This window comes from Chanos chanos, chromosome 2, assembly GCF_902362185.1.
Source record: "Chanos chanos chromosome 2, fChaCha1.1, whole genome shotgun sequence".
Classification (NCBI taxonomy): Eukaryota; Metazoa; Chordata; class Actinopteri; order Gonorynchiformes; family Chanidae; genus Chanos; species Chanos chanos.
Window position 1 is genome coordinate 42,787,429 of NC_044496.1, and position 25,199 is coordinate 42,812,627.

Genomic DNA, 25,199 nt, shown 5'->3' on the forward strand with positions numbered 1-25,199 from the left:
GTAATTAATTACTGTCTGGGCCACTCTCCAGAACCCTGTCAAAATCCATTAGAGCTACTGAGTCATACTCGTGAGACCATGTACACAGCACACGGTGAATACACACACACACACACACACACACACAGCATCTTAATCCACCACAGATACATATACATACATAAACACCTATAGCAGAGAGAATGATCTTAGTCTCTCTTTACCCCACGGTTTACCCTGGTACATTGAACAGACTCTTAACATTTTCTCTCCATACATGGATCTGAATGAATGCTATATCCTCACACTCAGTCAGGACCAGTGCTTGTCCCATGCTGAATCAGAAAGCTATATGAGTCTTATCACTTGAGTGCTGGAATGACAGCCTAATTGAAACACAACACTACTGAGGACTTCAATACATGTTGAAATTCTCACTAATTTCTTGCCATAGTTCAAATATTAATAAGGCTGTAAATATCATGACTTCAAACATCTCCATGCATAATAATACCTATATGGTAGCATTGCAATATGAAGAAATAGTATGGGAAATGTTTATGATGTTCAAATCATAAAACTTGAAAGCGTAGTGGATTTTATCACATGCATAAAATGCATAAAAGCAAAAAAAAAAAAAAAAAGCTTGTAAAACTGCTTTATCAGCAGTTTATCTCCAAAGCATATGAGCAGTTTTTTTAGGTGTGCACACACACGCACATAGACACACGCACACAGACACATAGACACACACACACACACACACAGACACACACACACACACATAAAATCTTAATTATGACACACATTAAAAATACATTGCCCTTGTCAAAAACATTTCATAGAATGTGTAGCGGACAGAGCACTCAATAGTCATTTATGTCAAAGACAAGTTATGTAAGTACTGGATGGTAATGATGAGCTCAGCAAATCCAGTATGAGAAAGCATGACTTTGCCACCAACATGTATACACATGTTCATATTCTTGTATATACCTTCAACTTGTATATATCTTGAACGGAAAATGAAATTAACAGTCAATTCAACCAGAAAATGTTTGACTGGTAAAGGCCCTATCATAAAGAACGTCTCCTTGATTTTATGTTGAATATTGTTTTTTGCTGAATACAGATTCATAATTTTTCTAATTAATTTCACACTAAGGAGGAAGACGATCAGGGGGGATGTATTTTGTCACTCATTACCTGTTTTTTGTTGTTTCGTTTGCTCCTATCGTCAAATACACATCTCTCGTTAATTTCAGTCTCATCCCTCCATTTCATCTCCTGCAGCTCTGGGCACTGAAAACCAGACTCCTGCAGCTGCCGTCTCTGTTGCTGGAAAGTGCACACACACCCGTACACACAAGCATGTGCACACACACACACACACACACAGATAGAGAGAGAGAAACACGGTTTTATGGCATTTCCCACATATAATTGTCTGGAAACTCCCGAACTTTTGCCAACTAAGCTGTGGTATATTAAAACCCAATAAACCCTTAACCCTATTCCAATAATATTTCTTTATTAAACATGTTTCCACTTTTAGGAACTTGCTTGATCACTTTCATTTTCAAGAACAGCTTAATTAACATTTACTTACAAAACTGATGATTGTTAACTTAGTTTTGCTATTGGTTAGGGCACTGTGCCATGTAACTAAAAGGGTTCTCATTGCAGTTTTTATTGTACATCACATGTACATTACATCATACAATATCACAAACAAATGAGCTCAACCTTATGTATCTTAAAGGATGTAAATGGTGCAGAACTACAGTACCCAGCTCTGTGATGGGCAACAATGTTTGGATTCCATCACTTGAGTAAGAGCACGTACTTAAATGTAATTCATCAAAGAAGTTACCACTCTGACACATAGCACACTGATTTCACTAATTGTAGTATTTTGCCAGACATAAAACAATCAATTACCATGACATAAGTCTTATTATGGGTTAAAATGGTTTCCCATTTCTGGCATCACTTTAAGGGTCACCTAGTTGATTTGAGTCTGTGACATTATGCTGAAAATCCAACTGAATATCAATTGGTGATACAGTATGATTGACAAGTCACAGTGACATGGACACATGCTTGTGTAACTACACTGTGTCACATGAACACAACAGCTATACGTAGACATATACATGAATATAACAATTTAAAACACATACATCTTCCAAGCGTCGCCGCTGTTCCTGTTGCTGTTCTATCCGCTTCTGTCGTTCGGCTAGCAGTTGTTTTTTGTACCTCTCTTGGTCCCGGAGCTGCTGCTGTTGTAGCTGCTGCTGTCTCTGGGCTTCTGATCGACTCTTGTTTTCCTGCTGGAGCCGGAGAAACTCTCTCCTTAGTGTGGACTCCCCAGGAAGGTTTACGATGGAACTGTGCAGACAGAGCCGAGTTAGTATAAGCTTAATCTTGAATGGAGATGTTCAGAAAGATGGTACACATCCATGCACGGGCAAACCAGACTGCATGCGAGAAGTTTTCTTAGCTAATGCCATGAGGCACACAAGGGTTACTCAAAACACAGAAGTAGGAGCATCTGGTGATGCAGTCGTGTCACTGCTTATGAGTACATGAATTCAGACATACTGGGACACTGAGAACCCAATTTATGGTTGAATGGTCCTATCAAGTATGTGGTTATGTAACATATGTAAGCCATTTTAAGAGAACACCACTGTGACTGTTAAGCTTTAGCTCATTGGGCTCTTTGACGGAGAGTGATCAATGTATTCGTACCTGGGTTCACCTTCATCTTCATTCATCTCATCTTCTTCATCTTCGCTTCCACTGTATTCATACTCTGTACCTTCTGTTATCAATAATGAGACATAAATGATCAAGAAATCATGATTTATCATGAGTCAAACATGCCATCGCTAAACCAAATCAATATTCATTGCTGGCTGATTATACTGTGCTGACAGGAAATCAGCTTGATAAGTTGAAGGGCCCAGTTTATGTTCCTAATAGTTTTGAAGTGAAATGCTTACATACATGCTACTACTTAAACTCTACTCCTCACACAAAAAGTACAAATAGCATACAGCTAAAAATAACCTGTGTCCAACAAATGTCTCTTCTTTAGTAAGCTAAGACTCCCTAAACCATTCATATACCACAAAGATTGTCCGCTATTCTATGATAAATTATTTACATTGGAATGATATTAACTCCCCAATTCCTTCTGTGTTTCTCCATTTGAAAGGGAAATAAAAAGCCACCATATCAATTGTAGGCTATTTCCTTCAATTGCTTTTCATTATGTTATACCACATGAAAAAGAAAACTTGACCTGGGGCCCCAAAGAAAACACAATTGTGCATAATGATTTGTGAATGCAAACTATGAAAAGCTAACATCCTAGAATTTGTTCAGTATCCTTATGAGAGAGTGAGTGGGAGAGAGAGAGAGAGAGAGAGAGAGAGAGAGAGAGAGAAAGACTGCAGTTTACATTTGGTTATGAAAGGAAGCCAACAAGCCATGTCATGTCTAAGCTACAGGAATCTTCTAGTGTTACAATTTAGGTTAAGGGTTGTCCTCGAGTCTGGCTGACCAGAAGAACACAGAGCCAACTGGCAAAGAGAGAGACATGGAGGAATTTCACTGAAAGGATGTCATTTTGTGGTGGGTGGAGGAAACAGGAGGATTTTCACAGTGCACCGAGGGATCACTCTGGCCTAAATTCCTTTTCCATTAACATATGAGCTAACCCACATGCTAGCCTAGCTGACTAAGAGAAGTCCTTAAATGATCTATAACAAAATACAAGCGTAATTCACTCTTATGGGCAAATCTGGCTGACCAAAGTGCCAAAGGACCAAATGCGAGCCGAAGCCACAATGAGGAATGTTAACAATGCTATTCAAACAGGAGAATGTAAATCCTCTCACCTTTCTCGCCTTTCTTCTTTCTGGTCCTGTCCAAGTGGTCCTTAAGCATGATGCGCACCTGTCGCTCATTAGGTAGGTCTTTAATGAAAGAGTGTCGGAGAAGGGTTTCGGTGGACGGGCGGTGAATGTAGTTCTTCACCAAACAGCTCTCCACAAATGTATGGAACTTCTTTGACCTTCACGAGGAGAAAACACTCTCAGACATTTACAGTCTCTGAGACCCAGTCGGCTCCCACATTAATGTTGAATGACTGTCTCTCGGTGTTCAGAACCAGCTCATCATGCTTTATGAATGACCAACAAATGGGCTAGAGGCATGTATGAATAAGAGAGCCCCGGTCCGCACAGTTGTTTTATTTTCAGTTAAATTACTGTCATTTCCTTAATTTACAAAAAGGATGATTGCACATGAAAATAGCACTCTTTTACAGGCCTTATTACCCATGAGTTATAGTTGTGAGTGAAAGATAAATGAAACAAAAAGGGCCAATAAAGATTCACAGTCAGGTCAGCACAGCTTTCATTACAATATGGAAATGTTTAAAGTGCCATGGGGAGTACCTTGGACATCCACAATGCACATTGACCTTAGTGCTGTAATTTTCTGCGCAATTATAGGGATGTAGCTACAACTAGAGCAAATGGTTCATAACAGGAGCCAGAGGACATCTTAAAATATTTAGGGGTATATATATACATCGCCTGAAGGGGACAACAGTTTTAAGGCATGCTTAAGATCCAAATTTTGATCAGAGCTGTGTACAGACTATTTTATAATCATTATAGCTTTAAAGCTGAAGCTATCTAGAGATGTGAGATTTAAAAAGTCCATTTTTAACTATATATTGTTAACTTAACTGTCTGGCGTATTTAAGAGGTTCCTTACCATTTTCTGGACTTGAGTTTTGGTGGCGGATTACGCGGAATGAGAAAGAGGGCTCTCATTGGATGCATATCACACAGAGCTATAGAGAAATACAGACAGTTTCATTTTAATGTCCTTTCAGTGTTTGACGGAACACCTGACATGATTTAGTCTTTATTTTCCCAAATGACAATACATGCTATATAGGCATATTATCTTTCTAATGATCTACATGGCGTGGCATGTGAGAGTGTGTTTTAGATTGTCCCCACAAAGTAATGACTATCTGAGAACACTGACCTTTTATGCTAAATGTCCCACGTTTAAACAAAGATATATCTGTTATTGTTAAAACAAAAAGTCCCAAAATGTTTCTGGAATTTAAAATGGAAGTCAATGGAAATTCCCCGTATAGTAAGCAGAGTTCTGTGCGTGTCTGCAATTGTGTTTTGCGTGTGTGTGTCTGTAGCTGTGTTTTTGTGTGTGTGTGTACTTGTATGCGGTCAGTTCAAACTCACGTGGAGCTCCCTCTGCCATTTCCAGAGCAGTAATACCCAGAGACCACAAGTCACTCTATGAGGGAAATAATACACACAACAAACAAGTGGAACTAAGCACTTCACATAATACTGAGCACTGATAATGTATTTTAAAGACACATCATTTTAAGTCCTTTATCAACCTATTACTGCTCAGCAAGAACTTAACATTGACAGATAGATAGCAAGAGCAGTTATTTTGTATTTGTTTGTTGTTCATTTAATAATCTCTGATATATTATGATGTATTATCCTCAGTCTTTTAGTTTCCTCACTCTGTAGTCATATGTGGAGTCGGGGTTCTCGTCACAGGCGATAACCTCCGGTGCCATCCAATAGGGTGTGCCGATAAATGTATTTCGCCTCCCAATCGTCCTATCTAGCTGGGCACTCACACCGAAATCCACTGAAAGCACAAAATATTGCTTCAGAACAGACTCTTTCTATACACACAAGTATGTCAGTACATATATATATATGTGTGTGTGTGTGTGTGTATATATACACACACACATATATCTATATGGATATGTACATATGTATGTATGTATGTACACAGAGAGAGAGAGAGAGAGAGAGAGAGTAAGGGAGAGTTTGTACAACCCTCCTTCAGTGAACAGCCGTTTATGTTGTTATGAATAAACATATTACAGGCGATAATCAATATTACACAACTCAGTCTGCAAACAGAGAATACAGGAACACATCTTTACAGTCATTTCACAAACACTATCACAATTGTCTATGGCTTCCCAGAATATGTTTTACATAGCTGTTAGAATGAACAATTATATAAATGTTTAGGCAGCATATGAATAATAATTAAAGGGGGAGTTCACAGCTCAACAGTTCTTACTTTCATTTTTTTTTACATTTAACCCACAACTAAAAATATATTACCAGAGAAAACAAAGTAGGAAATGTCTCTTGGTATTGTTTCTGTTTGTGCCATCTTACCCAGCTTAACCTCAGCATTCTCAGTTAGTAACACATTCTGCCCTTTAATGTCACGATGGATCACATGGTGTGAGTGGAGATGAGACAGACCCTGAAAGGAGATATATAAGAGTAAAGAGGACACATACAGACACACACACACACACACACACAAACACACAAACACATACATAATTACACACACACACACACACACACACACACACACACACACACACACATCAACATTAGCAAAAACATGCGCATATACCAGGCATATGGATGGGCTGAACATATACATATGCACACATGAAACATATACGGTGGTGATACCATGTGAGGACCCAGTCACATGACTGCAGTCAGCTCTTGGGATTTTCCAACCACAGAGTGTGGGTATGTCCATACTGTCAAAGCAGTCCAAATAAACCAAGCACAAAGTTTGTTTTTGCTTTTAGGGTAGATTCACAAAGTAAATATGCCTCGTCAGTGCTGCTCTCCAAACAATTTGACGGCTCATCGAAATAGGTGCACCACAAAAACACACTCATTTGTCCATAAAAACAATTAACATCATTCACATTGTTCAGGTTGTGTCAACATTATTTGAGTAGTCAGTTTATGAAGGTGAACAATTACAAGAAAAATGGGATTAAAATTAAAATGGTCGCTTGGAGGTGAGCTCTTGTTGTACAAAAAGTTTCAGCACAAAAACGAAAAAAAAAAAAGGGTAAGTCAGCATGGAGGAGCCATATGGGAAGTCAGGACTCACTCTAAGGACTTCTCTGCAGATGTAGGCAATCCAGTCCTCCTTCAGACAGTTCCCTTTGGTCTTCTTCACCAGGTCTGTGACGGAGCCTGCTCCACAGTACTCCATCACTAACTACAGAGGGGGCCAGTCCCAGACAGAACACAGGAAATGAGTCAGACAATCACCCCGAGATCCCACACATGCACATCAGGAGACATGGGACATGTTGGGACATGTTCAAGGAGTGCAAAGCAAGGATGCTGGAAAAACGATATACTACATTGCTATGTAATTACTTCAGAAAAATCATTTGCGACATTTGAGAAATTTCACATTTCCACATTTCATTAAATTACATACAGTAGTTTTCATTTTGTGTTAATAGATGACATGCTGCAGAACAGAAATACACCATTATGAAGGTCTGCAAGAGAGAGAGCAAGAAACCCTGATGAACCTCTGCTGATGGACTTTTGTGTTACGTTTCCAGTTGACAGTTTGAGAGAGAGGGGGAGAGAGCGCGAGAGAGAGGGAGGGAGAGAGAGAGAAAGAGAGGATGAGATAGAGGGAGAGGGAGAGAGAGGGGGGGGGGGATCAGGGACCACTTACCCACAGCTGGTCATCCTGGCCTGCAGGACTCTTCTTCACAAAAGCACCATAGTATGTAGCTATGTTTCTGTGATGAGAATATGTCTTCAGCATATTTATCTCCAATTTAATCTCATCTTCTTCCTCCTAATCAAACATAACAAAAAGAACAATGTATAAACGTATAATTCAGCTGGATCTGAAAGCTACATATTTCAGTCGGGGGAGTAATATATTTCAGTGATTTTAAAGAAAAACAGACATGAGGTTGTATTCCTTTCAGGTCAAAGACATACAAACCCACAATGTAGACAACAGCACAGAAAAGATGTCATGAACTTCTGTGAATTACGGTGTAATAACCTCAACTCCATTTTGCTTCCAAAGTTTATGGTACATGGGACACAAGATTTAGACATCAGTGTACTAAAGACAATCAGATGTACTAGTTAAATATCAATCTCAGCCTAAATTTAGTTCACAACACTGTATCGTTTGAGGATAGAGTAAGATTAAGTATAACCTTATGCTGAATATGTGAAATGCATGTAATGAAAAGGCCCAAAGCCCCAAAGCCCCCTACAGTTTTGCTTTGACATAAACATATGTGAGCATATGAGTGAATGAAGCAAAACAGCTTTCACACTCAAACAGCTTGAGGCCTTCAGAGCCAACGGGTGAGCTAAGATTACATTTTAAACTTGGATTGGGTGACAGGGGAGAAAGTGTTGTTTTTGAAGCCTTATTGACCTTCATTTGCCATAAATATATGATCAAAGAATTGCTTGTAAGTGCTAATTTATAGCTATCCAGCTGCCAGTGCACCACGGCTTTCTATTTCAAAGCATAACTTCATTGCATCATTAGCAAGCTAATATCTCACAATGGATGCATTAATCTGATAAAGAGAATGTTTAATAATGCATGGCTAACTGGCTGGCAACAGTTACTAAATACAGAACTTCTAGTTTTCCAGAGATCTGTCTCAGGCTTGCATTGATTTGTTTGTGTATGAGGCCCATGATGTCGCCTATGTGTATCTATATTCCCAGAGTCTGTAACGTGACCCGCATTCTTTCCTGCTAGGAAAACCTCAACTTCCGTCTGCTTACATCGAGAACAAGCCTTGTTACCAGTGTGCTTTGACTGGGTGAAACTGTCAATAAATAGACATTGTAATGAAACAGCTTTGCTTGTCCTCTTCTTCACTACTCAAGATGTATTGTAATATATGCAGTTTATATAAAACATTTGTTGTAATAATGAATCTGGCCAAGGTCATGCAGCACAGACAGTGGCTCACCACAGCTGATGCACCAGATCCAGCACTACAGTGCAGAAAACATAGAACAAGGTTCAGGGAATGTATTATTGTCAGGCATATCTTTGGTCACCTGACTGAATATCGTCTGTTCCATGTGTGCTTGATCTGTCCATGCATCTATTCAGTGAAGAGATATTACAACACTAAGAAACATGTCAAATGTAGTACATTGTTTTGAGTTGTAGTGAACTCTCGGGTCCTCTGTGGAGTAAAACTCGCAAGTCTGAGATTCCTTCGAGGCAGTAGAAATGCATTTCTCAGACCAGGACGAGAACAATAGCCTCTGTGCAGCTTTTGCAAACAATCTTCCCATGACTCCTGACCCAGAGTAAGACACCAGGACCATTCAGACAGACATCTGACCCTTTGAGCTAAGCGACCTTTTTGCGACACACTGCCCTCTGTCCTAGATGGGAAGAGACATAACAACTCAATCTTACTTTCCCTTTAAATAAAACCCATAGAGCATTCCTTCTCTGAAAGGCCTGGCCAGCTGCCCCTAAATGACCCAGTCACCCTGGGAGAAAGAGAGAAATAATCTGACCATGCTCCAAATACTGTTCTAGAGTCAACTCATCTTTTTTTCAGTCTTAACCGTTTTCAAAAATGAGCAGAACAAGAACCATGCTGTGCAGGGGTGAATATATGTAAAGCTTTTTTTAACAACTGATTTGAGGTAAGCTACCCCTTAAACCAAAACCTGACTTAAGCCATTATATGCAAAGCAGCACATATGGCACCAGATCTGTTGTGTGATCACGAATCTCCAATGTGTAGCTCACAGATTGCTACGGATTCAAAGGCATTTGTGTGAAGGATGGACAGGTGACCAAGGTGATCTTTTGTCATGGCTGGTAGGAAGCCTGCAGCACTGGGGTGCAATTAATTTTTACAGGAAATCTCCTAGTATTATCAGGGAGGGCAGACAGACAATACATGGGGACAGGAAACGGGAAAAAGCATTTGTGTTCCAAAAGAAGTCTTTGTCTGAAGACTTCGGGCGACAGTGATATCAGCGTGTGACTGTCAACTTATTTTCAGGCTCCTTTGAAGAAATATTTGCACTGATTTAATTACATGCGTATATGCTGACTACAGTGCTTATCCTTGTGTGTAACTGCACTTGGTACCCCACAGACAGTGTTGATATTTTCAGTAAACTTTTTGTGTGACATTTCCAAACAAAGGGTAAAAGTATGTTGCAACTAGAGGTCACACACACACTCTCTTACAAGTTCACTGAACTTTTACACACCAAATGTGATTGCCTGTGTCATCTCTCTTCTCTCGGGTCATTGCAGAGGAGCTATGAGAACCAAATACCCAATGGAAATACTAACGAAAATAATTCAAATAATATCAAAAATATATAGGAGCTGTGCTTCTTCCATCACTCTTTTTTCCTTCAGTTTTCAAAAATAATAAAGTTTATACACTGTCAGTGTAGGAGACTTTGAGGAGGACTACGATAAGGCTGATCCACCTCTTCTTGTGTGCCAGAGTTAAAACATGCCTCCAGGTCAAAATGAGATTCAATTAAATCTTCTATGTACATATAGATATTGTAATAAAACTAGTCTTTGTTCTTGTGGCAGACCAGAAGGTGAGCAAAATCAGCCAACTTTCGCCTCATCTCCGAATGGGTTTATTGCCCCATGGGGACAAGATGATTGAACTTTCCTTGAGCAAACACAACTTCCAGTGTTACCACCAGTGATTGACAGCAAAGGAAATAATAACCTTTCTTACACTGTGTTAGTGCTGACTCATTTACCTGCTGTAAAATTCCTTCTGAGGAAGAAACTCTGCATTGACTCTGCAACTTCATAACTTGAAGAGTCACCAACATGGTTGTGTCTCTTGTTTATGTCACTCAGCATCGCTTTCTGGGGCAAAGTGTGATGGAACAATAAGGTAGATCTTACCTCTGTCACGTCCATGACCTTGATAGCAGCCAACTGTCCTGTCTTGACATGCCGGCCCTGTCAAAAGACAAGGACGTTAAAATCAAGTCAGCAGGATCCTTAGTCACCATCTTGCCAAACTCATAAAAAAAAAAACATGCACTGTAATGCACGTCATACTTATGGTCTAAAGAAGTTGTTGGCAGACTGATTCCAGGCTGACGCACAGTGGAAATGTGTCATATTTAATAGGCCCTCTCTGGATCCACAGTATGATGACCAAAACACGACCACAATTAAAATATTAACCCTATATTAAACCATGTCTAGATTAAACTGAGATGAAAAAAATGATATCTTTTCAGCTTTTGTGAGCTTTTCAATGTAAAATTACAACAAAACAGGGATAATGCTTAGTATTAGTATGTCTGTCCTGTTTTCTGAACTACTGTGATACTCTTCCTCATTTTTACACCAAAGAAATAACCAGTATAAGTGCAAAAATAGGATGGGGAACCAAAAATTAGTTGACGGACTGATGTATAGGGATGGAAAAATGCAGCTGAAGTGTCATCACTGAATTGGTTATTTCCATGAGCTCAACAAACATTCCTGACAAACCTATGCGGTTAGAGATTTTTTTTGACGTCAAATACACTGTCTTTTAAAACAACGTCATCAAACAGACATCATAAAACACGCAACGCTAAGCGTGTTATGGATGTTCAGTGGTTACGATGAAGCTTTGTTAAGCTTCACCTGGCAAACAATGGAGACTGAAACAATAAAGCCATCTCTCAAAAAAGTTATGAGGTTCTTTCTCACTACAACTCATGCACAGTTAACCACAAGGGAGAGAAGGACCTGCTGCCTATGGCGATGTGAAGCACTCAGGTGAGATACGATGAAAGAGAGGAACATTAATCTACTTCTCTATTTGAGAACGGTGACTGGTTTCATTTCAGCAGTGAAAAGGGGAAGGTGGGAGAAGTGGGGGTGGGGGGCATAGCAAAATTGAAAATGTTGTTAGTGTCAGAACCTGTGGAGAGGAGTGGTGTGTACATTCAGTTTTAAAGCAATTATTTCTGAAATGTGTTGGGAGAAAATGGTACATGGAACCCAGCTGAGGCATTGCATGTCTCACTAGACTAGCCCCCATTGTTTGTTTATTTGAAAAATGGCTCTTGTTGTCCATGGAGTTTTAGAGTAGTCTGTGGCATACCATGTTCATGACACCGAGATATTCAATTGCCTTAAAATTGTACCGTTCCCTGTTTCTTTTCCTATTTTAGCTCAGTCAATCGAGCGACTCTTCCCACACTAGAGAATCTCTCATGATCAGCCACTCTTTCCCGATGCCGTACGTTCTGTAGATCCAATGCTTGCTTTAATATGCTTTTAACTTAAGTTACTTATGCTATGTTTACCTTCAACATAAAAAAGACAAATTAAATATTTAATTCTAAAACATCTGCTTTGGAAAACCAGGATTTCATAGGATGGAGTCAATTTCAAGATTTCACAACAACATTCTGAAATAATGAGATGATGCAACACCTTTAAGAGGTTTAAATTCTGCAATATGACTTCCGTGGGATAAAAAGAGTGGGGTGGGGGATGTTGAATTTCAGAAAAAAATATGAGTCAATATCCTTTTTTTTCCTCAATCAAAGGAGCAATATTCACATTTGTGTGTGGCAATCACATTTCAAATACAGCATACGTGGCTGTTCTCGCCATGAATGACGTTCACTTCCCTGTTCAATGACGGTACTGTGAGCTGAGGTAGACTGATGTTGGCCTGTTGCAGTTTACCATTATTTTGCAAGTACATTTGTGAATTTGACAGGTGTCATATATTTGAGTAACTAATGTGGCAGAATGGATACAATGAGTGTACTATTATTCCTAAGATGATACATAATACAAGCTAAGAATGGCAGGGTGACAGAAACTGAGCCCAGTGATTTTATAAAACCTGTGGCTGTGAAAATAAGTTCCCCTAAATGGCAGAGGAAGCAACTCAATCCTGTGTAATGTTACAGACAATGAGGTGAAGAAACATGGGCCTAAAGTGTTGATAAAGGTTACAAATATTCAGCTTTTTTACACAAAATTCAACGCCTTGAATACTGAATAAAAAATGTGCAATTTATTTATTCATAAAAGAACAGGGAAGAAGTTTGAAGACTGTCTTGGGTGGTTTGACAGTGATTTAACAGTTGTATTACACAATGGCAATAAAGAGACTAATTATCTCCCTTTGTACTAGACTGAATTGGGAAAGCAGCCAGGTTTTGGGACAAGCGGTGGACTGCCCCTTAAAGAAGTCAGATTTGAGCAGCATGGTAACAGTCCTAACCTACACATTATCTGTATATGATATTTTGGTATGGATTTGACTGTAGAACAAGGTATTGTTTGGAACCAGCTATACATCATCATATTTCATGATAACTGATGTAAAACCAATAAGTGGAGATCATATAGGAACAGCCATCATTTAAAATTAAGTTAAGATTAAGATTAAATATTAAGAATAAGATTAAGATTAGAGCACTGGTCTGAACTTCCATGCAATTTGTTATCTAGCTAAAATGTACGTGCACTTTAAATGCTTCTTTGTTCATTTGACAGTTCATTTGACACAACAAAACCTGACCCCAAAGTCTCTGCTAATCAAGCAATAGTACCTCAAGCCTGCAACAGCAAAATAAAAGCAATATTAACCCATGGTCCATGCATTCAAATCCATAGTGGCACATCATAGCATACAGCTTAAGACAAGGTCATGACATGAAGGGTCCCTTGGTGTTCTTACAATGGGTGGTTCCAAGTCTTACTGAAGTCATTGTGCAGTTGTACGGAATTGGGTTAAACTAGCACAAAGGCAATTGAATGCAGCCACTGATGCAATACTGAGGAGTATTACATTTAGTGTGCAGGGAAGCTTGTAGAATGTGAGAGCTGTTCTGTCAGGGTTGGTAAGAAGAGGCTCCAACAAGATCCAGGGAGAGGAAAGGGCTTTGTCAACACGAGTTTCCTGCCTTTTCCTCTCAAGCAACACACACAGCTTGAGAAGAACCATAGGAGTCCCAAAGTGTTCAACAAAATCATCTATGAAGTACTAATCAAGTGAAATTCACATTTCAGCCTTACTGTAGCTTATCATCCGCCTTAATTTGTTTCTAAATAAGGCATGAAGCAGTCATTTAGATCAAACACTTGGATATGACCTCTGCTCAGAGACCTTATGGAGACATGGTATTAAAAATGCCTGGAAAGTGCATTTATCATGAGATAGCTTAAATGTAATGCTACTTTGCACACCACAGGACTGTGTAAATAGGAAAGTGAGACTAGTCCCATACTGTGGTCAGTGCAGAAACTGTGCCATTTACCGATAACTCCTAGATCCCCAGCACGAGGCACTGGGAGAGTCGTCACTGCAGAGGATATTTCTGTCGAGAGGGGATTTCCTTGTGTTCCGTGATCTGCTGTGAAGCCCATCACTCCCTTACCACATTGTGTTGTATGACAAAGACAAAAACAGGAAACACTGTCCCCCAAAAAATGGATTTCTATCAGAAAATGACCTCATACAAAAACAAAGTGTCCACAGGAGTCTCACGAGTAAGCTACTTTCTGTGACACCAGAATATAATAGAATGTAATTGTGGAATCACAGAAAGAGTTGCGGAATTTGTGTCTTCAGATTGAGTCATCATAGACCATTTAATTCCTGTCACCTATGATTCCTGCCAGATATTTCTAACTTCTGCTTAACAGAGATTCATCACAATACTCTTAGGATGATAAAGACAGAGGCAGATCAAGGCAGACTCAAAGCAGATTAGTGGCATAAAAGGATGGTACCTCTATGGATGCCCTGGTCATCAATTATTTTTTTTGGGGGGGGGGGGGGGGTTCATTTATACATACACTAAATTGTGAAACACATAGAAAAGGAGACAAAATTATGAATGGAAACTGAAAAAGACCTAGAAGTAATATAAAATATCAATTTTCAAATGACAGAATTATTTTTTTATGAATTCCTAAGGGCTTGAGTATATGAGTATATGATGCCCGTAATAGCTCTTGGAGACTTCATATGATCTCATCATAGGACGCTGCTATTGAATATGACCTGATTTTACCACAGACAAGGGCTTACATTCTGTGCTAAGTCTGAAAACAGAAGACATTGTGAACAAACTGTTTACTCAAACTTATCACTCAAAAATTTCCTTTCATCCTGATAGACAATGAGAGATTTACACAGCTCAGAAACAGTAACATTGTTTCCATGCATTATCACTACAAAATGTAGCCCTCCCAAGTGCAATAAAGACCTTAAATAGCCTTGGAAGATGTACTGAAGAGACACTTAATTTGAACTGGAATCAGACCGATGCCTTTTGTAAATAGCGTGTGTTTGAAAAAGAAAGGAGCTCTGTGGAATTTTGTGGTGTGGCACTGGCAATGCTTAAACCAAGTGGTGAACTTACTCACCAAATGGTTGGGTTTTTGATCCTTTTTAACTAACATCTTCAAGTTCAACCACATGACAGATCTGCAAACTGTTAAAAACTAATAACTGACACTTATTTTGTTACCATTCAATGCATAATTTAGATCATCATAAACATGTATCATGTATCATGCATATGTACAGAATCAAAAGGAAACGCCCTATGTTGTTTGGCCTCATATAATACACATGCCACACTCATTGCTGCTCTGCTATTCCACTGAATAAATGATCACACATTTGCAGTACAAAGTTTACATTAAAAAAAAAAAACAGAATATCTTTGCTCTGTAACTGCTAGCAGAACAAAACATGCTGTTGCAGTTGAAGCATTAACAGCATGAATGAATATGAATTATTTCAATGAGGGATGATTTGTGTATATCCATCCACAGTGCATAAAAACCATGGGAGCTAACTACATTCTACTTTTATCGCACAGTTCTATAAATGCCAGAATTACTCTCCTCGTTTTGGGCCATGTTGCTCCCAGACCTGAGGACACATCAAGGTTTCAACAAACTGTTTAGTAGTCACTCTCTCTCTTTTTTAAATTTCTCAGTTAAAATTCCTTAAGCAACTGCTAAAACCATAGCCACTTTTAATTAAAGGTCTGAGGTTCTGCATTAATTATAGTCCCTCTACTGAATATAATCTTACAGATATCAGGCTATTTCAATGTAAATGTCCATACAGCATCATAATTTGTCAGCAGCTAAGACTAATATGCTAAGTGTTATGAGAGCCTAAAATCATGATGTCTGGTTGTGACATGAAATGACCTGTTTCAGTGTGGTGTAGCTAAAGATCCTGCTAAAGAAATCAGGAACAACTGATTTATCAACTGTTAGTAAGCAATCTATGCAGTCTTTTAGAAACATCAGACTTTCCAATGAGACATCGCTTCCCTACATCTGTTAAAAAAAAAAAAAAAGAAGAAAAGCCCTGAGGCTAAAAAGGAGTAGTTATGTTCACCATGTGACTCTGACAAACAAACCAGCCTTTTCTCTCAGACAAAGACAGTAGCTTGAGAGTTTACATCAAATAGACCTTTCCTTTGATGCTTGGGATTAACTATGAGGGGAAGTCTTGACACTTGACCAACAAACATGGAGAAAGATGAAAAGGAAATAACTCATGTTTATGCTCTTTTTTTCTCTTTGAGAGGACAGATCACCCCACCCATTAAGCCCCACAGATGAGGCAGCCATGCAATATTGGTAGTTTATGGACTTAACTAAAAGTCAAGCCCTCACGCTTCATACTATATTAGGGGGTAGTAGAGTGAGCTCCATATCAATCAATTAAGGAACTGTATTGCTCTAGAAACCAACATCACTGAATGAAAACCTCTACAGTATCATTCTGAGAGGGGCAAAGATCAGAAATAGTGAGTGAGCAAAGACAGTGAGACGCATTACGAAATCTTTCCAAGAAATGTTTGTCAACAAGAGATATCAACAATGGCATCATCATAGTACCATAGGCCAAGTTCTAAGAATAGGTTTCTAATTAAAGCTAACCTGAGGACAATGGACTTGTAAAGGGGCCAAGCCAGGTTAAAAGCATGTTTGTGTGTGCGTGTGTGTGCGTGTGTGTATATGTGCGTGTGCATCAGAGAGAGAAAGAGAGAGAGAAAGAGAGATTCATATTTAATGAATAATATATATGTAAACAATTCAGCAGATATTAAAAATTAAATACCAATATGGATCATTAAACAAGTGTTTTGGACAAACACACAATAATTGTGACAGAGGAATGTAATTTAATTTGCATCTAAAATGACCTGGCAAATGAAAATGGAGTGACAAAATTATTACACTCCCCTCTCCCTTAGGCATAATGACGTAAAGTCTCTAAGACTGATTGAACCATCACTGCTTTGGTCAAGTTGTTTGGATTTCAGTTACCATTTAAAAGTAAAAGATACATTAAAAATAAGAGTAAAACATCTCTATGTTCTGTATGGGCTTAAATCTAACCCCGCTACTGTACATCCAACAGTACAACTTGTCTAAGCACTGACATGACACAGTAACTAACATCTATTCAAGTTTGGAATAGTGCCTCTGTTGTGCTAGCAATGACATTCAAGATTTTTTATGCCATTACGCCGAATGCTGTGACAGCTGTTTGTGATAAAATCTCTTCACACAAGGCTGTAATTAATAACTAGTCTCTTTATGAGATAGCAAAAAAATCAACAAAAGCAACTAAAATGGTGTAATAGGATCCATAAAATCTCACTTTGGATTGATGCTGCTTTTAATCTACCATAAGAAATGGAAATCATTTGCACCGTGTGATCAGTCAAACCCACCCTCCCCCCTCATACACAAAGTTTGTACTCATATCCTAGTGGGAACCTCCCACTGACTCCCATTTTTCTGGAACAAGAGAATACTAACCTATCTCTAACCCTAAACTCAATCTTAACCAAAGAAATGTTTTTGACATGTTTAGTTTTATCAGTCACAACAATGTAGAAAAAACATTGCTCTCCTAGTGGGGACTGGCATTTTGGCCCCCCCTTCCAGGCACTTTTGTCAGATTTTGCTACCTTACCGGGGACTTACCCAGAAAGATAGCAGTACATGGTGCACACACACACACACACACACACAAACACAACGCAGTGAGAACTGATATCATGAAAATTAATTATTCCTTACATTGAAAAGCACAATCCGAACAAAGGTATTTCTGCCCTAAATTATCAGGTTGTCAGAGGAAGCTGTCCCAAACTAAGGCCTATGGATTCATTAAATCCTAATCCAGATAACAATGTAAATTACACACAAAATCTACAGATAGGATTGATGTTCACCTAAACCATTCAATCAACGATACTCACAATGCACTTTGTAGCCTACGGTATGGAGGTGATGCAATGGGTTGTTTTAAGGGTTAGATCACTAGATGGATGAGGGTAATATGTAGACCAAAGCAATATAACTCCGTATTGAACTGCTGCAGGTTGTCTGAGCAATCTCCCTGGTGGTTAACAGGTCTTAATGGGTTTTTTTCTGCATGTGACTTGAAATATTAAGAGTGATTTCTTATTAAAAGTAAAAAAACGAAAACACAGGGCTGGGGCACAACAAAAACACAGACTTCTCTGCCAAGATGTTGCCTCCCGGAACAGCAGAGATCAGTCTATAATATGAAACCACAAAAGCTAATCTAAGATGACACCACATCAAGTAACCTTACAGATACAATAATACCAAAATACCACCCAATAGATATCAAAATGACAGACTAATGTTTCAATAAAAGCAGTTGTCAAAGCAACAGAGCTGCACCACTTGATGTGTGCAGAAATGTAATCATAGAATACAAAGAGGATTTCCTCTGACAAGCCCAAACAGTTGGACTAATGCATGTGACAGAGATACCCTAAAGGCATTTGACAATAAATTTTGACTGGTTACACATCCAATTAATGTAAAACAAAAAGTCCCAACTGGGTAATGAGGAAAAAGGTCAGCACTGAAATATATGGTCTTGACATTCACGAGAATTCTCTACTTATGTTTGGCACTGTTAAGAGGAGCTATCATTTCTTTAATCTGGGAAAAAGCTTATCATAACTTATGTGGGCCCGCTCTGTGAGATGTACATATAAGCAGTAAAAGGTCAGCTATCCAAGAGGACTTCAAGTCTGAGCTACACTCATTGGTGCTTGCTTCTCTCTGACACTTGTGCCATTTTCATAGCCTTGTCTACAGCCACTTTAAAAATACCATGCAACACATGAAGCTAACATTCACAGCTCTGCATTTACTGTCATATCTGCCACTGCCACAGTGACCTGACAGTAAAAACAAACGTGTTAATGATTAACAAATGTATTACTGTAACAATGACAGAGTTGAAAGTGTTCAGCTTTGATGCTTAACACCATATTAAGACAACTTGATGGTCTTTTGCTTGTTTGAGTTTGGTGTGACCTCATTTGCCAGGTTCTACTGATGTCTAAGCAATAAGCAGAACTGTTGCATGGATCAAACAACATGAGTGTGGGGGCTGGAGAGAGCTAAATTTCATAAAAGAGGCCTTGCTGTGTAGAACAAATTCAGCCTTCAGTTTTCTGGATCAACCAAGAAAACAATTTTCAAATCAATATTTCTTGAAGAACTAGACATCCCTTGAAAACATGTAGGCATTGATAAGGAAAATTTAAAGAAAGACAGAAAGAAAGAAAGAAAGAAAGAAAGAAAGAAAGAAATAAAGAAATAAAGAAAGAAAGAAAGAAAGAAAGAAAGAAAGAGAGAAAGAGAGCAAGACAGAAAGAAACCGGTCCCCCCAGTCTGATACACTGCTTTCTGAAAGAGGATTTCCTGAACAATAAGATGCGAGCCCTGTATCTCTGTTATACAACATTCTGTTCTGCTCAGTTTTTCAACATTTGACAGACTACTTAAAATATTTCAGGGATTTAGAACAAACACTTGTACTTTTGTTAAAATTCATTGTGACTTCAGCTAATAAAATTTTAACCTCAATGGTAAACTCAGAAGCACCATGTGTTGTGTTGATCCTGCAACTTGTGCATGAGGAAGAATAATAACTTTAGGATTAAGAAAAGGATCAACTCCAGGAAACTTGTTTGATGGATGCTGTACTTTTTCAATACTCCTGCCGTATTTACAATGAGTTAGGTGCTAGCGACAGAGGCAAAGAATTGCATGGAAAGCATCTATTGTGTGATCTGAGAGGAGGATACGCTATTGTTCAGGGTGAGGGCAGTGTTCCTGTTAGCACAAGGCTTCAGGGGAATGCGGAAAAAGAGGAAAGGAGAAAGGGGAAGCTCCGTGGCAACAACGGGAGAACTTTTGACTGAAATACCAGAAGATGCTCAGTGTCTGTCCGTGACTGATTCACTCGTGTGCATTGTATTTGAGTCTGCGTATTCAAAGACTCATCATCTATGCATGTTTGCAGGTTTATGCTTAGTCTTCAGTGCCAGAAATCACAGCTGATAGTATGGCCTATTGCCTTGTAAGCTTTATTACCATGTGCAACATCTGAAATGAATCTTCTTATATCCTGGTGTGTCAGGTGACATTAACCAAAAATACAACACATCTCAGAGTCAGAGCCAGCCTCTGTGTGAAGACTGAGGAAACTCATGGTGCAATCAACACTAGTGTCTTCAGACCTGATTCTTCTGAATGGTTGATTCAAATACACAAATTTCCACTCTAACACTGCATTTTAAGCAACATAGCTGGACCTAGTTCCCCAGTCAAAGGAAAGAATTGCAAAACTCAAGGTATCCGCCCTGCTGACACTACAGACCAGCTGAAAAGCAACATGTTTCTGAGAAAGTGACTGACACCACCCCATACAGTAACTGCTGCCCTGCTCACTTTTTTTTTTAAAGCCCCACACGGCATTGAGTGATCTATTATACTGATAAGGAAGTGTACTCCACCCAAAAGTGTGCAAATGATGCTTGTCTAAAACCCATATTTGTACATGTGGGTCACTGTCACAAAACTATCATTCGTTTGCAACAAAGTTTTGTCACATGGACATCATCAGTTTAAATGGCACCGCTAATGCTGTTGCTTACATGTGTTTCTCTGGACTCGATACAGAACCAGAATTTGCAGTTACTCAGTCGCTAATAATGTGTATGTGTATGTATGTTTAAAACTATATTTTAAATAGCTTAACATCTGTGGGTAATTTAACACAGTTTTCTTGTATGCGCTATTGTATTCTCCAAAACATTACGGATGACACTGTGCTCAGGATGAGCTGTCTCTTGTTAAAACTCTTCTGATGAATACTCATCAGAACAGAAATTTTGTGAACAGTTTAGGGCCACATGAACTCTACATAAACGATTAACAGCAAAATCGTATATGAAAGTCAACCGCAGGATCGCAGTAACAGATGGAATAGGGTTTTCATAATCACTGATAGAACGGATAAAAACCAAAACAAACCTTATACACTTGTCCATATGTTCCATTTCCAACCACTTCAACAAGTTCAAATATCCCCGCTGGATCCTACGGTGAACAAGAATACAACATTCAAGTGAATAACCAGAACGGTTTATGTCATCATTACTCTGAACTCTTATATTTTACAGCTTTTACAGCCGAGTGTTTCACAGAACAGTCGTAATACACCAACGAGGGCAAGGCATCGTAGCAACATTGTGATCCCTAGTGATGACAATTACAATACATAACTATTTCTAGGTTTCTCAGTTTTTGAGTCCATGTATCACGATCTGATTGTGTTTTTTGCATGTACTTTGTCACTTGACTTTGCGAAACCTCTGACTTCAATTTTATAGTTCCACATACAGATGTTTTGAAGCTCCTAAGTACTATTTTCAAACTAAAGCTATCAATAGCTTCATCGATTAAAGAAAATCAGTAAAGTTTTGGCAGAACTTGTAGCCTAAAGCAAACTGGAGCAGAATCAAGATGTAAAGTGACAGTCTAAACTTTAATGCTTAGCAGCGTTTTCAGACTTTAACAGTGTGGAAGGGGTATCAAGGAACGAAGAACTCCAGCACGCCGCAATTTCAGTTCTGCATAAATTTAAATTAATTAAAAATGACACCACGAAGTACTCACTCTTAACGCAGATAGGTCTATGTTGTCCAAACTTCTTGTTGTGCAGTCTCTTGCCATCGTAATGATTTTATCTGACAAATGCACTTATTGAGAGGACATTAACCTTCTTTCCAAAAAGTTAACGGTTTCTGCGTGTTAGTCCATCGCTCGTTCGTCTGCGAATCTAGCGACAAACACAGGAAACCTCTCATCCAGTGAAACCCGGAAAACGCGCAGGAAACCAAAAAAGTTCCCCCTCCTCTCCCCAAGAAAACAAAATTTCAAATGTTTTACTCATGAACGTCCGACTACTGTTCTACTGTTGTCGACGTTGACATACAGTTCCTGGATGTATATGTACTATTTTGACTACTTTTTCTCGATACAACTGATATATTTGTTTGTTTGTTTACAGTGCATGTAATGTAATCTTAGTCTCAGCTTGGTCAACTGGTCAAAGTGGTTAGTGTGCATGAGTTTCTAAGAGGCATTTCACTGGTCACGGAGAAAAATACATTGTTAACCGCTTAACTGTCTGGAGACTTTTTACGACTCTGTCATACTCCCACTCTATAACCCGTGGCAGGAGCTAGCCTGGGCCAGTGACAGCTGACCTCCACACAGGACCACTGTGTACGGGCTACAGAAGGCCCTTTATGATGGAGAGACACAAACACAGCACAGGCCTTATGAGTTAGCAAAGACTGGCTTTTGCAGATGACAAAAGGACATTCTTGCGTTAAGTACAGTTTAGCAAAGTGGATGTTAATGAACCACAGACAGAGTTCTGTGCAGCAGTATGTCTGTACACACAGATTCAGTGCAACGAGTACAATGACTGTTAGATTTTCCTTTTTCTCTGTTAAATTCACCATATAAACAGTAGAGTCAAGCAAGAAAACAATGGATTTGTTCCTCGAAAAATAAAAAACGCACACTTTCTTGGTCATTCATTTGCAGAGAACAACATGCTGAAATGATTCACAGGACCTGGCAACTGAGTTGTTCAGTTCCTAAGCCAACCTTGAGAGGCGCAAAGCAGGGGGGAGGGGTTAGTAAAATGGTCTGGATTCAAACGCCTCCTGAACTAAGGCCAGATGGTTCAAGTTGTGCCAGTTGCTCTCATAATAAAAACAGCCAACATATGCAGGGGCTCTCAAATTTTTTCACTCTTTTTTTTTTTTCTCTTCACCACTCAGTGTCTCTCAGGGGATGTGGCTTGGAAGTCTCCCCTTGGTAAACTGCAATCCTGTGCAACACAACACTGTCTTACACAGTCTCAGAAAGCATGTGGCAAATCCCTTACATTACAGTTTGCAGCAATATGACTGATGTTTCATTAATGGGTTGTTTTCTAGAGGCTCATTACCCTAGCATGGTTTCACATGAACGCAAATACAAACATGTGCCCTTTCCAGAATTGGCTAAATTGCCCTCTCTTGACAGTGTATAAATAGCATAACTCCTCTGGTTTCCCGCTATTGGAGGATGCCCTTGGGGCCTAGCATGCCAGACAGACAAAGGTTAGTGCGTGATATACTGAGGTCGGTTGTGTGTCACATAGAAATGGCATTTGTGAGTGCACGGCATCCAAATTTGCATTTAAACTACATCTCAAATGTAAATATGTTACAGTGAAATACTTCTCATGCCAAATGGGGTGGTGTTTAATTGGTTTTGCAGGATTGCGATCCACTGAGTCATCAATCTAGTAGGCGCCTATTGCCATAAGAACAAACCACGCAAGCCTGGTGAGATATAACAGCAGTCTGTGAAGACCCACCAATACTGGACATAAGATTTCATATGCATTCAACTTTTCTTTTCCTTTTTTTAGTTTGAAAATTGGAAAGTACATCATCAAACCATTCCGGTTCACACTGCTATTCTGAACTCAGAAGGGCAGCCTTAGGGGGCACAACAATATATTAATAAGAATAAACAAGAGGAACAGTTTTACTAATCATCTAATTAAGTAACACAGCTTCAGAGAAAATATGAAATGACTGGCATAAATTAAAAACACGTATACAGAATTTTTAAAAAAGGAACGGGGTAAGATGGCTTTAGAGAGACAAGAGGAGTTCTGGGTTAGAAGACTGATTTAGACCTCATACAGACGGAATATTCATGATGAATTTGTATGATGATATGACCAGTATAACAGAAGCTCTCAGCAATCTCTGAGTATTCCTTCAAGCTTGAATGGTTTAAATTCAGCTCAGAGTAATAATGTAAATAAATAAGAACCTAAATATAAACACAGTTCCTCTCATCTTAGGAAGACATAATTGAGGCACAGTGTTTTCATGGGAATGCTGTCTAGAGTGAAGCGAAATTCTAAGACCAATTTATGCTTTCATGTTCCACTGATTACACATATTTATATGCACATTATGTGAGTGACATTTCAACAATCTTTGGAAAGACTCTCTTGGCTTGCACATATGCAGTTGTGACTTGGGTTACTCATAACACCAATTAGTTGAAATATCAGCAATGAATGATAATATGAGAAGAAAAATATTAGAACGATGATTGTCCACTCAGATTTTCTGACAGATATCCATGGTGGTCCAGGAGTGGCCCCTAGATGGTGCTATTGAATGTGCTCAGCAGTAATGTTTTCACAGGGTAGGAAACATGAGCATCCCATGAGCTCATTTAATTACACGCTACTGGAAAAGCAGCCTTGAAAAAACAGACTTAAAAACAATTAAAGTTAAATACATATAAATTTAAAAGAAAATGAAGCGAATGATTGAATGTCAAGAAGTTAATTTACTAAATGAACAATTCATTAGCAGGATATCTGTCACTTGCTCTGCTCTGTGTTTGTTTGTTTGTTTCTCTCTCTCTCTCTCTCTCTCTCTCTCTCTCTGTGTGTGTGTGTGTGTGTGTGTGTGTGTGAGCGTGTATGTGTGTGTATGTGAGTGTGTGTGTGCATGCGCGCGCGTGTGTGTGTCTTCATGATAAGTAGCTTTAGCGACATGGCACTTCAGCACATGAGTAATGTTTCTAAGAGATGCCTAAATGCACTCCTGCTGAAAAGTGAAATTATCGAGCTAATCTATGAAAAGATGAAATGAAACCACTAGCAGATGTTACTGGCCCTCCTCTTAACCCTCGCTTTAACAAGCAACCTAATGCAGAACCAAAAGGGATTCACACTTTTTGGAAATGGGAATTACATTAGGATGGAACAATTTTCCACATCTAGCTGCAATTATTTGCTGATTGTAAATTGCAATGAAAGACAGAAATATAAGTAAACAGAGACTGTG

General features: G+C 39.0%; 1 protein-coding gene across 1 annotated transcript in view; it reads right to left on the reverse strand.

Annotated features, from left to right (window-relative positions):
* The window catches only part of si:zfos-2326c3.2 (mitogen-activated protein kinase kinase kinase kinase 4), a 42,209-nt gene extending 20,216 nt beyond the window's left edge, over window positions 1-21,993 (reverse strand). Inside the window, exons 1-13 of the mRNA XM_030793355.1 lie at window positions 21,937-21,993; window positions 21,292-21,357; window positions 10,816-10,872; window positions 7,588-7,713; window positions 7,000-7,110; window positions 6,249-6,339; window positions 5,567-5,697; window positions 5,271-5,325; window positions 4,774-4,852; window positions 3,888-4,063; window positions 2,734-2,806; window positions 2,163-2,370; window positions 1,186-1,317 (exon numbers count right to left, since the gene is read on the reverse strand). Coding sequence (XP_030649215.1) covers window positions 1,186-1,317; window positions 2,163-2,370; window positions 2,734-2,806; window positions 3,888-4,063; window positions 4,774-4,852; window positions 5,271-5,325; window positions 5,567-5,697; window positions 6,249-6,339; window positions 7,000-7,110; window positions 7,588-7,713; window positions 10,816-10,872; window positions 21,292-21,357; window positions 21,937-21,993 — 1,362 coding nt within the window. The remainder of the gene's footprint in view (window positions 1-1,185; window positions 1,318-2,162; window positions 2,371-2,733; window positions 2,807-3,887; window positions 4,064-4,773; window positions 4,853-5,270; window positions 5,326-5,566; window positions 5,698-6,248; window positions 6,340-6,999; window positions 7,111-7,587; window positions 7,714-10,815; window positions 10,873-21,291; window positions 21,358-21,936) is intronic.
* Window positions 21,994-25,199: the final 3,206 nt, after the last annotated feature.